The sequence below is a fragment of the Typopeltis vanoorti genome, chromosome 19 (assembly GCF_054136105.1).
Source record: "Typopeltis vanoorti isolate ZY-2024b chromosome 19, IOZ_Tvanoo_1.0, whole genome shotgun sequence".
Classification (NCBI taxonomy): domain Eukaryota; kingdom Metazoa; phylum Arthropoda; class Arachnida; order Uropygi; family Thelyphonidae; genus Typopeltis; species Typopeltis vanoorti.
The window spans coordinates 96,319,970-96,339,000 of NC_143567.1; the positions used below are offsets into that span (position 1 = coordinate 96,319,970).

The 19,031-nt window shown below is 36.3% G+C and overlaps 1 protein-coding gene across 5 annotated transcripts in view; it reads right to left on the minus strand.

Moving 5' to 3' along the window:
• Positions 1-19,031, minus strand: part of TBC1D5 (TBC1 domain family member 5) — a 495,953-nt gene that overhangs the window by 32,928 nt on the left and 443,994 nt on the right. For all 5 annotated transcript variants that reach the window (XM_090408923.1, XM_090408920.1, XM_090408922.1 and 2 more), the window contains one exon: positions 13,429-13,602. In XM_090408923.1, the coding sequence (XP_090265049.1) occupies positions 13,429-13,602 (174 nt within the window). The remainder of the gene's footprint in view (positions 1-13,428; positions 13,603-19,031) is intronic.

Below are 19,031 nucleotides of genomic sequence, written 5' to 3' on the forward strand. Positions count from 1 at the left end.
ATAACATGTAAGAAAGTGTTAAAATGAATAAAAGTTCAGCAGCTCTCAGATGTGAACTATAGACTAAAATATACAAAGATTATTGAAGAAAAAATGAAAGAGTTTGAGAACAGGAATCAGACCTTGGAGATTCAATGGCAAGCCTTGAAGAAAGCCCTGATTGTGTCAACTAGACAGGCATGTGGTGAAGTTGTCTGCAAGGATAGAAAAATTAGAACTCCATGGTGGACACAGGAAGTTAAAGAGGCAGTGAAGGAAAAGAAGAAAGCATATCAAAAGCTCCTGGCAAATAAGTCAGCTTGTGCTCTTAGAGAATACAGAGGCAAATGCAAGAATGCTAAACACTGTGTAAAACTAGCTAAACAAAAGTCATGGGAGGACTTTGGCAAGAATATAGAAAATAAATATCAAGAAGGTGGCAAAATATTCTGGAGGTTGTTGAAGAAGCTTAGGAATGGAGGAAAGAGTGCTGTAAAAGGAGTTAGAGATGATAAAGGTGACATGAAAACAGGAGAAAAGGATATCCTTGAAGTATGGAGTAATTACTTCAAAAAATTGCTAAATAAACAAGAAATGATAGCACAGCGGTAAAAAACACTGACCAGGCATGCAATCAGGAATATATATCCATACTTGAAGTAGAAAAAGCCATCAACGGCTTAAAATGTGGAAAGGCAGCAGGAGTGGATGATATTCGACCAGAAATGCTGAAGTATGGTGGTATAAAAGTCTTACAGTGGCTGCACTGCACAGTTCAGAAAGCCCGGACAGAGGGATGAATTCCCGATGATTGGAGTAGAGCTTTCATAGTATCCATATATAAAAAGGGAAATAAAACTGAATGTGAGAATTACAGAGGTATTTCCCTACTAAGTGTTCCTGGCAAGATCTATGCAAGTATACTTGAGAAACGATTGAGAAGAATTGTGGAAGAAAAGCTTGGTGAAGAACAAGCTGGATTCAGGTCAAATAGAGGCTATCAGGATCAGATCTTCACTTTATGACAAATAGTCGAGAAAGCGTGGGAATATAACAAAGATCTGTATTTAAGTTTTGTCGATTTGGAAAAGGCATATGACAAGGTCTAAGACAGAAGCTATTCAGAATGCTAAAGTCATATGGTGTCAATGGGGCATTATATGAAGCAATACTTAGTCTTTATTTGAGTTGTAAGTCAGCAGTTAGAATTGAAGGAAGTACAGGAAGATGGTTTAATGTTAAATCTGGTGTCAGACAACGATGTACTTTATCCCCTCTGTTATTCATTATCTATATGGATCTCATTATGAAGGAAAGTGGTATTAAACATGATATCAAAATTGGAGATGTTAATGTCAGCTCTTTGCTTTATGCGGATGATGTTATACTTCTAAATAAATCCACTACAAGTCTGCAAGATTCTCTGACTAAATTGAATAACTGTTGTAATAGATATGGTATGAAGGTCAGTAATAAAAAGACAAAGACAATGAAAATAGGCAGAATCTTTGAAAATGTCAACTGTGTTGTGAATGGAGAACCTGTGGAACAAGTAAAACATTTTAGCTAGTTAGGCACGATTTTTAGTGAAAATGGTAAATGGAATATAGAAATAGACAACAGAATCAACAAAGCTGGTATGTTGGGAAGTCAATTGAATAAATTCATATGGAATAAGAGAGAAATTAGTCGGAACACTAAATTAGCTGTATACAAGACAGTGTTCAAACCAGTTTTAACTTAATGATCTGAGAGCTGGGTCAGAAGTAAAACACTTGACCAAAGACTAGAGACTGCAGATATGAGAATCCTGAGAAAGATTAGAGGCATGAACAGATGGCATCAATGGCAATATCATATTAAAAATGAGGATATTAGAAAAGAACTTGACATTGTCAGCATCCAGGAATGCATTAGCAGAGCGAATCTCAGGTGGTATGGTCACTTAAATAGAATGGGAGAGAAAAGATTAGCAAAACTAGTGTTCTCTGCCAGGTTGGTCAGAAAACGACCCAGAGGAAGACCAAGATATAGGTGGATTGATAGTATAAAGTGCCTTAGACGATAGAAATATAAGAAATGATAATGTTGGAGTCTTGACAAGTAACAGACTGATTTGGAGGAAAATTATAGATAGGAAGTTAGTAATGATGTAATTTTTTCATGTAGTACTATCATATCCTGTACACCCCTTGAGGGTACATGGCAGGAAATTGATGATGATGACAAATCATACAAACCAATGAGTTCAAGGAGTGGTATGACAGACTGTATTTTATAGGGTGAGCCTCCCATGATTAGTTTTATGACTCATTGTGAAGTCATAAAACTCATCCATGGAGTTCCTGAATCATAATATCTCATAATCTCCATTAGAGCCTCCGTAGCACAGTCGATATAGGCTGAGCCCTTTGGACAGAAAGATCTGGGTTTGATTCCCATCCATGACATGAGAAACTTTTATCTGGACTCTCTTGACTAAAGGTGAGTTAGATGGGCTCATACAGAGGTAGAGGATTTTTCACCCGGAATTTTCATCCCTCAAAACAGGAAAACTAGCCCATGAACACACACACATGGATCCACAGTCATAAAATACATATTAATCCCTCATTAGGAGGGCTCAACCCATCCTAAGGGATGGGGGGAACCCCATACAAAATAAATAATTATCTCCCTTTAATGTTTTTATTTATTTTTTTTTTTAAATATGAATTTCAAATATGAAAGGGAATAACCAATGGTATATTAGTACATTCAGTGGACTAAGAGTTACATAAAGCAATTAAACAAATCGTATAAACCAATGTTGTAACACAACAAAGCATATAACCCAATTAATCTTATTAAAAAAAATTTTTTTAAAAAACTGGTTAACATTAGCTGAGAAACTGTTACAAAGGTTCCTCACACCTCAAGATGGGATTTGAACCCAGATCTTTACAATCAAAGGATATCACTGCTCCCAAGTTACTCAAGACATACATACATACAATTAATTTCCAAGGGTAAGAAAAGTGACAAGAATAGTAAGGAAACAGAAATCAGAATAAGATAATATTAACAACATAGGTAAAGACCCTCCTAATGGTTGGAAAATGGAAACATTATCCATTCTGTGTAGCTCAGTGGAAGTGGCATTTGCACTTCACAGCACTTGACCACCCAAAGAAAGACTAGGTTTGATTCTAGTTGCCAAGCAGAGGAATACTTTCTAAGCCCTTCTACGACCAGTTCCTGAGTTAGTCAATTTGTTGAAAGTTTATTTTTCACTTGGTTAGAGTAAGAGTGTTGTCTATCAACATCTCTGGAGTAGTGGTGAAGATTTGGAAAAGTTGGTAAGAGATTGCATACAGAAATGAGTTGATGGAGAATCTATATTTTGCAATGAACAGCACGGATTTACTAAGGAAGGCCGTGTTTAAGTAACTTGCTCACATTTTATGATAATGTCACAGTTGAGTTTAGAAATGGAGATGGTTACACCATAACTTTAATGTAACCCTAGGGATCAGTCCTTGGTACAATCTTTACATTATTGGTATTGGGAAAGTTTTAACAGTTGACTACAGATATTTGCTGATGATGCAAAGATAGGCAAAGTAATCAGGAATACAACTGACATTCAGCACTTGGAGATGATTTGAATAAGCTAAAACTACGGGCATGTGAAAATGACTATCAGTTCAATGTTGGTAAATGTAAAGTTATGCAAGTTGGTGTCGATATTCAATGGCATATCAGAGTTGAAACCAATCTAGGGATCTTAGAGTTTTAATAGAGAGGAAATTGAAGTTTAGGGGTCATATTGCAAAAATTGTGAATGCAACTCAGAGGATTATTGCTGTTCTGAAACAAACACTGACATGTAAGAAAAAGAAGTAATTTCCCTATTTACAAGAATGTGATATGTCTTCATCTGTATTACCGTGCTCAGATCTTGCCTTTCATTTCCAGTATAATGCAGATACAGTGGAGAGGCTGCAAAGAAGAGTGTTAGAGATGATATCAGGAGTGCATAAAGAAGATTATGAGAAGAGACTGAGAATTTATAGACTGCAGATGCTAGCAGACAGGAGAAAGAGGGTTGATATAATAGAGATCTACAAAGTTTTGAAACATACAGGATACTATTAGATGGAATTTTTCATTTTATGGAGGGTGGTAAGAAGATGTGAAGGCATCCATGGAAGGTGAAAATGAATGCAGTCAAGAAATGGGAGGAGAGAGAGAGAGCGCTAGAGTTTTCTCTCAAGGTGCATGACTGGAATGGCTTGTTCTTGGAGATGGTGAGGTAGCGAGTGCAGGTAATGTGAATGAATTCAAGAGAAGGTACGTGGTGCGAGTGATACGTACTCCCTCTGCCCTCAATGAATCGCTGACTTCCTTGCAGTCTCTTGTAATAAGAATATTCCTAAATAATAGCAACTACAGTATTCAACATGAAAGAAACTTGCCATACTTGAAAAGCAGGCAATCTGAAGTAAGGTGATATGTGAAAATTTCAAAATTGAATATGTAGGAATTGTAAAATGAGATATGTTTGACTATAGTCACATAAAAGGTTCTAGAAAGGAAGAAGCACACAGAAATTTTGAGTCAAAGAACAGGCAACTCACATAAAGAAAAAGGAAAAGCTGGTTCCTGGTATGACCTAAGGAACAGAATAGGAAATGAATACCAAAATATAAAGATATTTTGGGAAAATTTGGAGAAAAGAAAACCAATAATAATGGTCAAAAAACCTGATTTCTGTTAAGGACAGGGATGTTTTTTTTTTTTTTTTTAAATATGAATCCTCTCCATAAAATATTATCAAACTTATATTGCATTGGTATCAACACTGTGGGCGAAGCTAAGGGTTAGATATCCAGAGAACCTGTTCTAGAAATTAAATATGGCTTTTTTCAAGCCATTCAGAAGTCCAATATACAGAGCCACTGTGAGATTCACAAACTTCCATTCTGTGATGGAATTCAAACCACAGGCTGTTGGTTGTAGAGCAGGCATGCTATCCACTAGTCCAACCAGAATGACAAGTCACTAGTAGTGAACATCTAGTTGTTATTATGCAAACTTCTCCAGAGAATTAAGGACTTATCAAGGGAAGCCTCTTTCAAGTTACACAATGCTTAAATACCTATCAGAACTTTCCATAAAAACATTCACCAAAGATGCATTCACAACATCTACTGGTAAACAACTAAACACACACCCTCACCAAATACCATGATGAGAATCTGGATCTTACATTCTTTCTAATCACATCTTTACTCAGTTTCCAGGGATAATCCCGAGTTCTCCCTCGGGATTATCCCTGAAATAAGTAGACAAAATCTCACTTGTATCTATACTGGAAAATCCTCTTACCAGCTTGTTTCTGCCATATATTTTCTCATAAATTTATTACTTTAAAATAGGGATGTGCCAAACATTCAGTTTTGTTTCAGTATTCAACCACTTCAGTGTTTTTTACATATTTGGCTTCACCCAAATCAGCAGCAGAAAAATTCCTGTTACATGTGTCATAAAAAATGCAACTAATCGTGAAGGGTTTCCAAGGCTAATGATTAAACTCATTATTTTACAGTATAATTTCTCAGAAAATTTTGAAAATATTAATGAAGAAACCAGATATACTAATTCAAAAAATGCTGAAAAATTCATTATGATTATTATTATTCAGGCCTCCATGGAGCAAAATGACCCATTGCAGGAGGTCCTTCCTAGGAAACAAAGTCCATCAAGACTCATCGCAGGAGGTCCTTCCTAGGAAACACAAAGTCTATCATACTACTCCTTAAACTGATTGACCATTCTCACTCTCACCACTCTATCAGGCAATGCATTCCATGGTTCAACCACCCTCCAGGCAAAGAAACCACTCCACTCTTGCTCAGATCTTCCTTTAGTAACTTCCAGGAATGGCCCCTCGTCATCACTCCTTCCTGATGTAGTAATCCTCTTGCAGGACTACTACATCTACATTATTACTAATAACCCTGCCCAGCTTCACATCATCTGCAAATAATTGAATATCCCCCTGCAATCCACTGACAATGCCATTGATATAAAGGTTAAACAATATAGGTCCCAGTACTGAGGCTGTGGGACCCCACTTGTAACCTTCTGCCTCCTTGATACTGCCCTATCATACACAACTCTCTGATGCCTATCGGACAGCCAATCCTGAATCCAGTTAACCAACCTGATATCCAAATCCATGTGCTGCAACTTAAATATCAGCTTATCATGTGGCACCCCGTCAAATCCCTTCACTAAATCCAAGAAAATGGCAGTATATGCCTTTCCCTTATCAAATGCTCTTGTAACTTTATTATAAAAGGCTAGCATAATACTAAAACAACAGGACCCCTTAACAAATCCATGTTGACTGTCACAGATAACATTACCCTCATCTACCCAATGCTGTATACGATCCCTCACTAATTTCTCCAAGATCTTAACTACTGATGACACACAAACTGCTACTGCCCTTATGCAATGGCATTATCTTACCTTCCTTCCATTCCATAGTTACCTTTCCCATAGCCAGACTTTCATTAAAAAGACAGGTCAAAGGAGCAGTCAGTTCTTTAGCACATTCTCTCAAAACGTGTGGTGAAATATCATCCAGTCCCACAGCTTTACTGACATCCAGAGTACTCGGTATTTGGAACACACTCTACTCTTGCACCTCTAAACCTCGATCCTGCCTTGTCCCTCTAGTATTAAAATTTACTCCTCCAGGATGAAATACTCCAATAAAGTGTTCATAGAACAATTCCACTATGTCCTCTGCATCAATCACTCTATTCCCATTTTTATCCCACAATGTCATTCTTCCACAACCATTTCTCCTCCTACTGGCCACATAGCTAAAAAATTCCCTAGGATTTTCTTTGGATCTTAGGGCCAATCTCTTCTCATATTCCAATTTCGCCTTCCTTACCATACTAGTCACTCTCCTGGCCTGTGTCTTATATTCTTCATGCATCTGCTCTTCACCTGTCTTCTTATATCTCTTCCATAGCCTCTTTTTCACATGCAGTTCCTGTTTAATATTGTTTGTCATCCACTTTACACCAAATTGTATCCTCCTCTTCAATAGTGGAATACAGCTTACTATTGCTACTAACAAATATTCCTTCACAATTTCCCAAGCACTAATGATATCCAGGCCTTCCAATTCCTTCCTCCATGAAACGTCCCCAGGTTCATATCTAACACTATTATAATCACCTGCCTTATAATTCCACATACGTTCCCGTCTCTCTTTGATACCCCTGCATGTCTATTCATCTTCCAAGTCAAAACCATATGGTCACTCTCTCCAACTGGTGGGAGAGATGTCATCTCAGTTATTATCAACTCTTCTGATGCTATGACCAAATCCAAAATTCTTGAACCTGTTGTTCCCTCTATTACATGTTGCCTAAGACATTTGTCCCTCAAGAATTCTAGAAATTCCATTCCCTTATTGGGAATGGAATTTTTCTCTCCCCAATTTATACTGCTGTAGTTAAAATCTCACATAACAATCATTCTTCTTGCACTTGCCAAGCTCAACTGTCTAAACATCTCCTAGTCCCCACCCCCTGTGCTCCTTGGTTTGTAGCAACATCCCACTATATATCCAAATTCTACATCCTACATAAACATCCTACTAAATATCCTCATTTCCTACATCATAATTTATTGTGAATTCATTTTGATTATTAAATCCATAACATTCTCTATATTTCACAATTTAAAATAAGTTCTGTTACTATTTTTGTTATTTGAAGAAACAAGTGCAATATTTTGTTCTGATTTTTATGCTGTATTGTTTCTTAAATACAATGTTCTCTATGAAATTAAATTATAGTTTTATTATATTGAAATGGAGGATACCATGGATCCATCCATATATATATATCTATATTTTATAGCCAAATGTAGAAAGAAAGTGAAGTTTAAAAAATTTACCAGCAAGCATAATTCTGAGAACAAGACTAGAATCTGAGTTGCTTTGGCTGCACCCACAACCATGTATTCACATTTTATTAATGCACTGAGCAATTTTCACCAGCCTGAAACAGCAGGCTTCAAATTGAACAAGCTCAAAAATATTAGAAATTAAAAATATTAAAAAAAAGTAGAAATGAAAACAAAAGCTCATTCAACACTGTAACAAGGCTATATCAGAAAGAAAATCCCTAAATAAGTGATTTCAGGGTGGGTGTAGAGCTAAGAAGCTTATATATGTCTCATTTATATACTGTAATAGTCAATATTACAGATTCATCAATATTTATATTCTATAGCAAAATGTGGAAACAAGCGAAAGTAAGAAATCTCAAAAAATTTTCTTACTTTCGAAAATTTACTAGAAAGCTTATGAGAAAGTTCAGTTCTTACAAACTGTCTAGTAAATTATTAGATATATGAAGAGCCAAAGGCTTCAATTTGGCAGTCTAGTAAATTTTCAAAAGTTTTACATTTCTATATTTGACTATAAATATGGATCTATAAAATTCTTCATTAAAATAAATCATTTATTTCAAACTGAAGCATCTCGGCTCTATATTTAAAAATTTGAGAGTTATGATATTTAAGGATTTTCCTTTTTATCAAAGAAGAGCCTATAAAAGTCTTCATTTTGAAAGTATAAAATAAACAGAAAGAGGAGATATGAAAGCCAGATGACTATTTCATAGCTGAATATACACATATATAGAAACTTGGAGAGCTTATGAAAATACAATCCTAGACATTGGTGTTGCCTTAGCTTGCACTACTTAAAAAAACTTGATCTGTTTATTTTACAATACTGAAATGAATACATTTAGGCTCTTCTTTGTTAATTACTCTTAAATAAGTGACCAACGTTGTTCACTTATTATTATTACGGGTGACTCCAGGGAGTCCTTAGACTCATCGAGGGAGGCCCTAAACATCATGTCCACACAACTATACGACATTCTCACAGTATGTATCATACCTTGCCTTGAACTCACTCACTGTCATAGCACCCACAACAGACTCTGGGCTTATTCCACTCATTTACTACTCTTAAAGTAAAGAACCCCAGCTCTAACACCCTACTAACCACACTCTTGCCCAGCTTCCATAGGTGTCCCCTAGTTCTCCCACCACCAGTCCTGATCTCAAAAATATCCTCTGAATTAATCCTATAGAAACCCTTTAGCAATTTGAATGTCTCAATCATATCTCCCCTCCTCCGCCTATCAACTAATTTCTGCAACCCACAAATCTTCAACCTGTTCTCATATGGTTCATTCTATAGACCCACTATCATCTTAGTCACTTGCCTCTGGATCCTCTCCACTTCCTACCCATCAAGAAGGAACCTAGGTGACCAAATCTGGTCACTTAGGCGACTTGCTTGTCTCTGCTTGGCAAGGTATTTTTCAACAACCAAGTGAGTTGATGAGCTGATTTAGCTACTTTCGCAATGTGCCCCCTAAACTTCATCTCCCTATCCACCAACACTCCCAATTCCCTGGCCTCATCAATCTCTTGGAGCACAGTTCCACCAATGTGGTATACTGCTGCTAATCTTTTCACTCCGAAATGCATAACCTTACATTTTGTCACATTAAATTGACATCCATTCTCCTTAGTCCAGAACTCCAATCAATCTAAGTTATCTTGCAAGACTTTGACATCTTCTGCATTCACTATCGCCCTACCCAACTTTGCATCATCAGCGAACAAATGAACTGTCCCACTTAGACCCTTCCCTATATCGTTAATGAACAGATTAAACAGCAGTGGTCCAAGAACAGAACCCTGTGGCACACCACTAGTCACAGGCCGTTTTTTGGACTCTACTCCTGAATAAACTACTCTTTGATATCTCTCCATCAACCACCCAGCTATCCATCTCACCAACCCTATATCCATTCCCATATGTTGTAGTTTACGGATTAGAATTCCATTTGGTATCCTGTCAAACGCCTTTGCCAGGTCCAGCAGTATCACTGTAAACCCATTTCCCTTATCCAGTTCAGCCGTCACCTTGTTATAAAACTTGAGCAAGTTACTGAGGCATGATCTACCCTTCACAAAGCCATGCTGTCCTCTGTACAGTATCTCATTTTCATCAATCCATTCCTGTATTTTTCCCTTGACTACTTTCTCCAAGATCTTGACAACGACTCCTGATATGCTGATCGGTCGGTAATTTGCAACCATAGTCTTGGATCCTCCTTTATGCAGTGAAACTATTTTCCCCTCTTTCCACGCCTTCGGGACTAAGCCAGACCTGAGACTCAGATTAAACAACATGGTCAAGGGCACTGATAATTCATTAGCCGCTTCATGCAAGACTCGTGCCGGTATACCATCCAATCCCACAGATGTATTTACATTAAGGTTCTGTAATAGACTATTCACCTCCACTTCATTCATCACAATTCCCATATAAACTAATGGTTCCTTCATTTTTTCGACGACACCACCTGGATGATATACTTTTGCAAAGTGCGTGCTCAGTAACTCCACTATATCGACTGGTTCAGTGAACTCTTTACCATCGTCATTCCTTAAAATCATTTTGCCATGTACAGTTTTTTTCTTGCTTGCAGCATATTGAAAGAACTGTTTGGGATTCTCTTTTGCTTGCATAGCTAGTTTCCTTTCATAATCGGCTTTTGCTGTTTTTACCACACTCGTTACCCCTCTGGCCTGTACTTTATACCGTTCGTGTGCCTGCAGGTCACCCCTTTCTTTAAATTCCCTCCATAGTTGTTTCTTTTTTTGCAGCTCAAGCTTAATGGTGTTATTCATCCATTTAACACCTCCTTGTTTCACTATTCGGACCTTAGGTATACAATCAGCCATAACCTCCTGTAAATGCTCTTTGATCACTTCCCATGCTCTATCGACGTCCAGCCCTTGCAGTTGTACATGCCATGGCACTGATCCAAGCAATCTCCCATTTATGCATTATGAATAAATAAATAAATAAATTATTATTACATGGTATCTCCATGAAGTCTGGAGACTATTTGTGGAAGACCCACACTGGTGTTTATACACATAAAACCTACCACACCTCTCCTTAAACTGATCACCGTCATGAAACTCATAACTAATTCTGACAATCTATTCCACTCATTTACCACTCTCCATGAAAAAAATCTAGTCTGCAAACCCTTACTAACCATGCTATCACACAGCTTTTATGGATGACCCCTAGTGCTTTGACTATTTGTCATATATTAAAAAATTTCTTTTACATCAATTTTATAAAACCCCTTTAATATCTTATAAGTTTCTATCATGTCCCCTCTTTTATATCTATCAACCAAACTTTGCAACCCAATCCACAAAATTATCATCTCTGAATCCCCTCTACCAAATACTGATCCCCAAGAAACCTAGGTTACCAAATCTGTGTACAGTAGTCAAATCATAACCTTATAAAGAAGGATAATAAGTTCACTTTCTTTATTTGTTAGTGTGATTTTCAACATCCAAGTAATCTTTCAGCTGTTTTACTGATTTTTGCAATAAGCCCTCTGAATTTCAACTCTCTGTTCACCATTACCCTCAAATCCTTAGACCCATCAATTTCCTACAACCCAGTAGGCATCAATGCGACACACAATACACAACCTTTTCAACCCTACCTTTTGCAACATTAAATTGACAATCATTTTGAGTAATGTTGTATCCATAAAAATTAGTATGCTGGCAATAAATTTATGTCCAAGATACCAATGGGCTAATGTATTCTTTACAGATGAGTCATTTTATCCTTTCCTCCAATTCTAGACGACACTTGATCTGGCATAAAAGTGGCACTGCTTACCATTGTGAGAATGTTCTTAAAAGGAATAGATGCCATGGTGCTGGGATTATGCTGTGGAGAGACATTATGCTTAATGGATGCAGCAAGCTACAAGTACTGGAAAAAGGGACTATGACTGGTGAATGATAATGCAACAAAGGTCTTCAATGTCATGTTCAACTGTTCCATGATACTGTAGGCAAAGAATTCATTTTTATGGATGACAATGCTACACCACATTGTACACGAGCGGTGGAGATACTTTTAAAGATTGAAGATATTAATCAAATCGAGCACGCTCCCCAAGATATCAATCCCATAGAACATGTTTGAAACACAAAAGAGTGATGCATTGCTGTTCGAAATTCCCCTCCAGAAAATAAACAAAGCCTTATCTTTACTCTGAAGGAGGAATGAGTTAGTTTGCTTCAAACACTCTTGAATCACTTGGTGCTAGGCGTGGTATGAGAGCTGTATTGCAGTTTGGGGTGGACATATTCCATACAGAAAACTATCCCACATAGTTTTCTATAAGCACTATACATAAATTTCTTAACTATGACCTTAGGAAATTTGTAACTTTTGCCAAAATGTATTGGAATTTAATTTGTACGAAATTTATAACATTTTTTGTGTAATATAATTTATTAGTATGCTGGCAATAAATTTATGTCCACGTTTGGCTGTAGTCATGAAAAAATATGTAGTTCATCCTTAGCTTTTTAAAATAAACAAAGCCTTATCCTTATTCTGAAGGAGGAATGGGTTAGTTTGCCTCAAGAACTTCTGAATCACTTGGTGCTAAGCATGGTATGACGTTATAAGAGCTGTATTGCAGTTTGGGGTGGACATATTCCATACAATGTGATATACCTGGTGTCCTTTTGGACACCAGGTATATCACATGCTCTTTTGTTTCTAACAGTTCCAGGAAATTATCTTTGTATTAATGATCTGAAGATGTAAGCTTTTATGCGTTTCATTAGAATAAAGAAATTATTTATTATTAATATTACAAGCGCATTTATTTATTTCCAATTTCTTACGATTTGGAATCCCAAATTAAAAAAAATATATATAATTATAACATCTTTCTTCACACATAGTTTGCTCCAGCCAAGTAACATGGTTTCTTATAAACCTAATTTTGGTAAGGTTAGGAAGTTAGTGTTTCAGTCTTTCTTGCAGTGTTCTCTAGATAGTTGTCTGTTCTGTATTGGGGGGAAAGGAGGTTCTGGAAAGAAATATTCATGCCACTGTATGACACTAATTAAAAGTCCTTAAGTTTCTCATATCCTAAAACAAATCTGAACCCATATCTTTCCAACCAAAGAACATTCTCACTACCAAATGCCATTTTTTATATGACTATCCATGAATAATTGTAAACCTGCAGCACTTTAATAGCATAAGTGGAGTAAGGGTTCATTCTAAAATAATCTCAGTGTCTTAGAAATCACACTTGATACTTTTCATACCACTTCAGGCTTCTTAAGAGTAGAGTAGTAGTCTTACACTGGGCAATGAAATTTACTAATTTGGAGACAACATACTTGGCCAACTAATTAAACTAATCAATATGCATTTACAGAGATATATTAGTTAGTTTAACTGAAAATGAACTTCAATATATCTTATAATGAGCATACTCTTTTTAGTCCTGCAATGGCTAATAACATATCATCCTCATACTGAAGAGGCTGACGTATCATGCATTCTTGAAGCCGATCCAGGTGACGAGTCATACGCTTACAGCAATACTCACACATAGCATGCAATTCGGATGCCTCAGCTCTTAACTTATGAAGTTCTTGCTCTTTCTCCTAAGCAAAAATAATAACAAGAAATAATTTCTATTAAAATAATGTAGAAGTCTTAGATGACACACACACACACACACATATATATAAACTAGTGTACTGGATATTCTCTGTTTCCCAATGTTGATTTTTTCAATTTTTTTTTCTCTTAAAAATAAATACATCAGTTAATCTTGAAAGATTCAAATCTGTACTTAGATTTTTATTTAACAGACAAGAAGCATTTAAACATATTAAAGAAGATTATATTTAACAAAACACATAAAACTATAACAAAAAATGTATAGCATTTTAAATGTGCAAGCTCTGTGAAGTCCAAATGCTACAAAACACATTTTCTGAACATGTGTTTATATACTATTTTGTAGTCTTAACCATAATCAGTAATGTGATATCAATCTTATCATATCATGACTTCTTAACCTCTTCTGATGTATCTGAAGTTAAATACTTACATTTTGTAAAGCAGTACAGTAACAAACAAATTAATCCAAACAAGCTGAATTTTCATCAAGTTTATAGTTTGGTTTTTGTTTCAGTTTATTTACAATAATTTTGGTTTACCGTTTTGGGTTCTGGTTTTAGTTAGCTATTTTGGTTGAGTAGTGTGTATTTTAACTGTCTCTATGATGTTTATTAATAGCATAAACAAGTTGACATGCATAATGTTCAATTCATTATGTGTAGCTACAAAACGGTGTAGATACATCTCCAAGAAAGCATTCAAAAATATGTACTCATTCTCAGCGCACACACAACCCATGACGCAAAGACAAATTGCCAATGGGTATGGTCTTGGTTTGGGTACTGTTAATGCAATTTTAAAAAGATTTAGGGAGACAGGTACACAGAAAAGGAAAAGTACACCTGCTCAAGATTGTTTACTAGTTAGGAAAAGCAAAATGAATCCAAGATTGTCTGCTGTAGACTTAAATAGAGATTTGGCAGCTAGTAGGAATAATGTTTCTGACATGACAGTCCATCGAAGATTGTTAGAAGTAGGGAGGACTGCTGACAGACCAAAAAAGAAACGATTGTTGATGAAGGCTATGCAGAAAAAGAGGCTCCAGTGGGCAAAAGTGTGAAAAGATTGAACTGTTGAGAAGTGGAAGAAGGTCATATTCTCAGATGAGAGCTATTTCCTTGTCCAAGGAGAGTGAGTAGTGAGTATCCTATGTTCGCAAATCAGAGGCTGAGAAGGCTTCTCCCACCCATCTTCAACACACTCCTAAACATCCAGCTAAAAAAATGTTCTTGGGTTGTTTTATACATGATATGATGAAAAGTGACCAATACATAAAATATTGGAGAAAAGAGTGGTCCCACAGATTCAGAAAGACAAAGAACTCATCTCCTAAAAGGATCTCACTCCATGCCATACTTCAAAAAAAGTGAAAGAGTTCCTCAAAAATCAACATTCAATTGCTTCAAGTGGCCAAGTAACAATCCTGACATTAATCCAATAGAAACTTTGTGGGCCATAGTGAAAAAGGAAAAAGACACTTTGAAAATTAAATTGTGATACAAAAGATAATTTAATATAATCCATTATATAAGTATAGTTTTGAGATGCAGAAATAAGAAAAATGTGTTCTGCATTGGTAGAGTCCATGTCTAAGCGAATTAATGAATTTATTAGGAACAGAGAAACACAAATTATTACATAAAGTTGGAGTTTAATTTTTTATACTTATTTTCTTGTGAAATTATTATTATTTTTTTTAAAATATGGGTGTTTGGATATTAGTTTGTTTGCTACTGTATCTTGAAACTGGAAAAAAATTTTTTTTCTTCTTCATTTCTCTCATGAGATTCTGAAATTCATGACTTATTTTTCAAGGTATTAACAACACCACAAACACTTTTATCAACAAGGATGTTTTATTAACGCTAATATTTCGCTGATTTTCAACTCAGCATCATCAGAGCACAACACACATGTAAACGCGACAGTGAGTGAGTGAAACAATATAATTGCAAAAGACAAAAGATCTAGAGTCCTATTTTTTGCACCCTCTAACAAAAAAAAAAGCAGTTATCCAGGAGTTTTTCTTAGGATAACCGTCTCCCAAATTTTTGGCAAATTAATGCAACCATATTTGTTAAGGTTGGGAGAATTCTTCAAAGCCATTGCTGACTCAAAAAATAATCTTTCAGATCTATAACGACTCCTAAATAGCACATTCGTTTTCCTCCATCTAATCCTGTGTGAAGGAGTGTCCAAAGCATGGTCTTCCAGTCCCGACTTGCCATAGTAATAGTAGCGAATGTATCTTTCATGTTCTTCCAGGCGGATGTTCACTGATCTTCCTGTTTGCCCATAATAGGCCAAGTCACAGTCACATGGAACTTCATACACTCCTGGGTGTGCTAAAGGGTGAAGTTTATCCTTTGGCGAGTGGATCAGAGTTGCCAGCTTGACATGAGGCTTGAAGGTGGTGCAAAGGCCATGTTTCAACAATACTTTGGCTATCTTTTCCGATGTACCTCTGATATAGGGAATAGAAATGGTCATGTTGTATTCTTGTGTATTGGGGGGGGGGGGAGCGTAATGGGCCTATTTTAGTATTTTTTCTATTTTGTAGGGATTGTAGCCGTTGGCTAAGAACGTATGGCGCAGGTACTGGAGTTCAGTGGTCAGAGCTGTATCATTAGAACAAATGGCTCTGGCTCTGTGTGTAAGTGTTTTTAAAATGCCGTACTGTTGGACTGGATGATGATGTGATTGTTTATGTAGGTATCTTCCTGTGTGTGTAGGCTTCCTGTAAATAGAAAAAGATAGTGATCCATCTGAAAGGCGGGTGACTAATGTGTCAAGAAATGGTAAACAGTTATTTGATTCTTTTTCTACTGTGAAGTGAATTTTGGGGTGTTGGCTGTTTAGGTAGGTGACAAAAGCATCCAAAGTGTCTTGTACATGGGGCCAGATGGCAAACACATCACCTACATAGTGCAACCACACTTGTGGCTTGTATGTAGCTGTGGTAAGTACTTTGTTTTCAAAGTGTTCCATGTAAAAATTTGCTAATGGGGGGAAGAGGGGGAACCCATAGCAGTACCATTAATCTGTTTGTAGAATTCCCCCCCCATGTAAAGTAACCTGCATTCATGGTAAATTGAAATAATTCAAAAATATCTGGGGGAAATTTAGACTTGATTAAATCAAGAGTGTCTATATGTGGTACATTGGTAAATAGGTAGGTGACATCGAAACTAACCATTATGTCTGAATTTTTTAGGATTAGATTTTTTACCCAGTGTTTTGAAATGGATTGAATTTTTTACAAAAGTAGAGGAGTTGCCAGTAAGAGGGGCAAGCGACTTAGCTAAATGCCGGGCCAGTTTATATGTGGGACTATCTATGCTATCAACTATGGGGCGTAGGGGAATATTAGTTTTGTGGAGTTTTGGTAATCCATAAATACGGGGTGTTTTAACATGAATTGGTTTTATTTTCCTGATGATTTCTTTGGGCCATGATGTCACTTTTTTCAGTAATTTTCGGACTTTTTTTCTTTTGCGACATTGTAGGGTCTCGATGTATAATTTGATACGTGGAACTGTCACATATGAGATCTTGCATTTTTTTGTTATACTCTTCTTTATTCATGATAACTGTTGCATTTCCTTTATCGGCTTTTGTAATAATAATATTTTTTGTAATAATAATAATAATAATAATAACAGTACGGCATTTTAAAAACACTTACACACAGAGCCAGAGCCATTTGTTCTAACGATACAGCTCTGACCACTGAACTCCAGTACCTGCGCCATACGTTCTTAGCCAATGGCTACAATCCCTACAAAATACAAAAAATACTACATAGGCCCATTATGCTTCCCCCCGCCCCCCTAATACACAAGAATACAACATGACCATTTCTATTCCCTATATCAGAGGTACATCGGAAAAGATAGCCAAAGTATTGTTGAAACATGGCCTTCGCACCACCTTCAAGCCTCATGTCAAGCTGGCAATTCTGATCCGCTCGCCAAAGGATAAACTTCACCCTTTAGCACACCCAGGAGTGTATGAAGTTCCATGTGACTGTGACTTGGCCTATTATGGGCAAACAGGAAGATCAGTGAACATCTGCCTGGAAGAAAATGAAAGATACATTCGCTACTATTACTATGGCAAGTCGGGACTGGAAGACCACGCTTTGGACACTCCTTCACACAGGATTAGATGGAGGAAAACGAATGTGCTATTTAGGAGTCGTTATAGATCTGAAAGATTATTTTTTGAATCAGCAATGGCTTTGAAGAATTCTCCCAACCTTAACAAATATGGTTGCATTAATTTGCCAAAAATTTGGGAGACGGTTATCCTAAGAAAAACTCCTGGATAACTGCTGCTTTTTTTTTTTTCGTTAGAGGGCGCAAAAAATAGGACTTTAGATCTTTTGTCTTTTGCAATTATATTGTTTCACTCACTCACTGTCGCGTTTACATGTGTGTTGTGCTCTGATGATGCTGAGTTGAAAATCAGCGAAATATTAGCGTTAATAAAACATCCTCGTTGATAAAAGTGTTTGTGGTGTTGTTAATACCGTGAAAAATAAGTCATGAATAACCATCAACGCCTAAGTTTATCTGTTAGATGAGATTCTGAAATGTACATAAAAAATTACTGATTTAATTTTTTCTTTTTCCTTAAATAAGGGAGAAACATTTCACAGGAAGTATCTTATATTCCAGGCACAGGGAATTATAGGAATTCCAATTTTAATTAGAATCAATTCAATCGCTCTTAGATAAGGGTTACTGAAAAATTTCAGCCTTCAAAATCCTTTATAGGAGAAACAAATGAGGTCCTGTCAATATAGCTAAAACTTTCCTAACCACCTGATTCACTTCACAAAATAGTAGTACTTTTTTCATCCTTAATCTTCTTTTTTTCTATGAGAAATAAAAAATAAGAGTGTAAAACATATTAGATGACAGAAATCAATTTACTAAAAATTAGCAACATTTCATACTGAAATTAACAGTACATCACTGACGAACAAATGAGCAATTTAATGAAATGGAATACCAGGCAAATTATAACAATCAGTTAACCAGCAACAGCAGCTACTATGAGCTATAATGATCACATAAAACAGATAATTAAACATATTTGATATATTTCAAACTTTTGGGATCAAGAGGCAATCATTCCAATTTAAATTCAGACAGTAATAGGGCCCTGAACTTGAAGAGACATATTTCAAACTGCTTATATGAATTAGGCAAGCATCGTTCCAGTAGATACTGTGTTTAGCCTCAATAAGATATTGCGTAAGATTTTGAAGTTTATGCTATACTCACTGTAGTCCTGATCTGACATTCTCTAATTCTCTTCCCTCCCTCCACCTCCAATATCTGGCCAGTATGTCCAAAGTATGCTAAATTATACTCACAAGGAATCGAATAATCACTGGCTA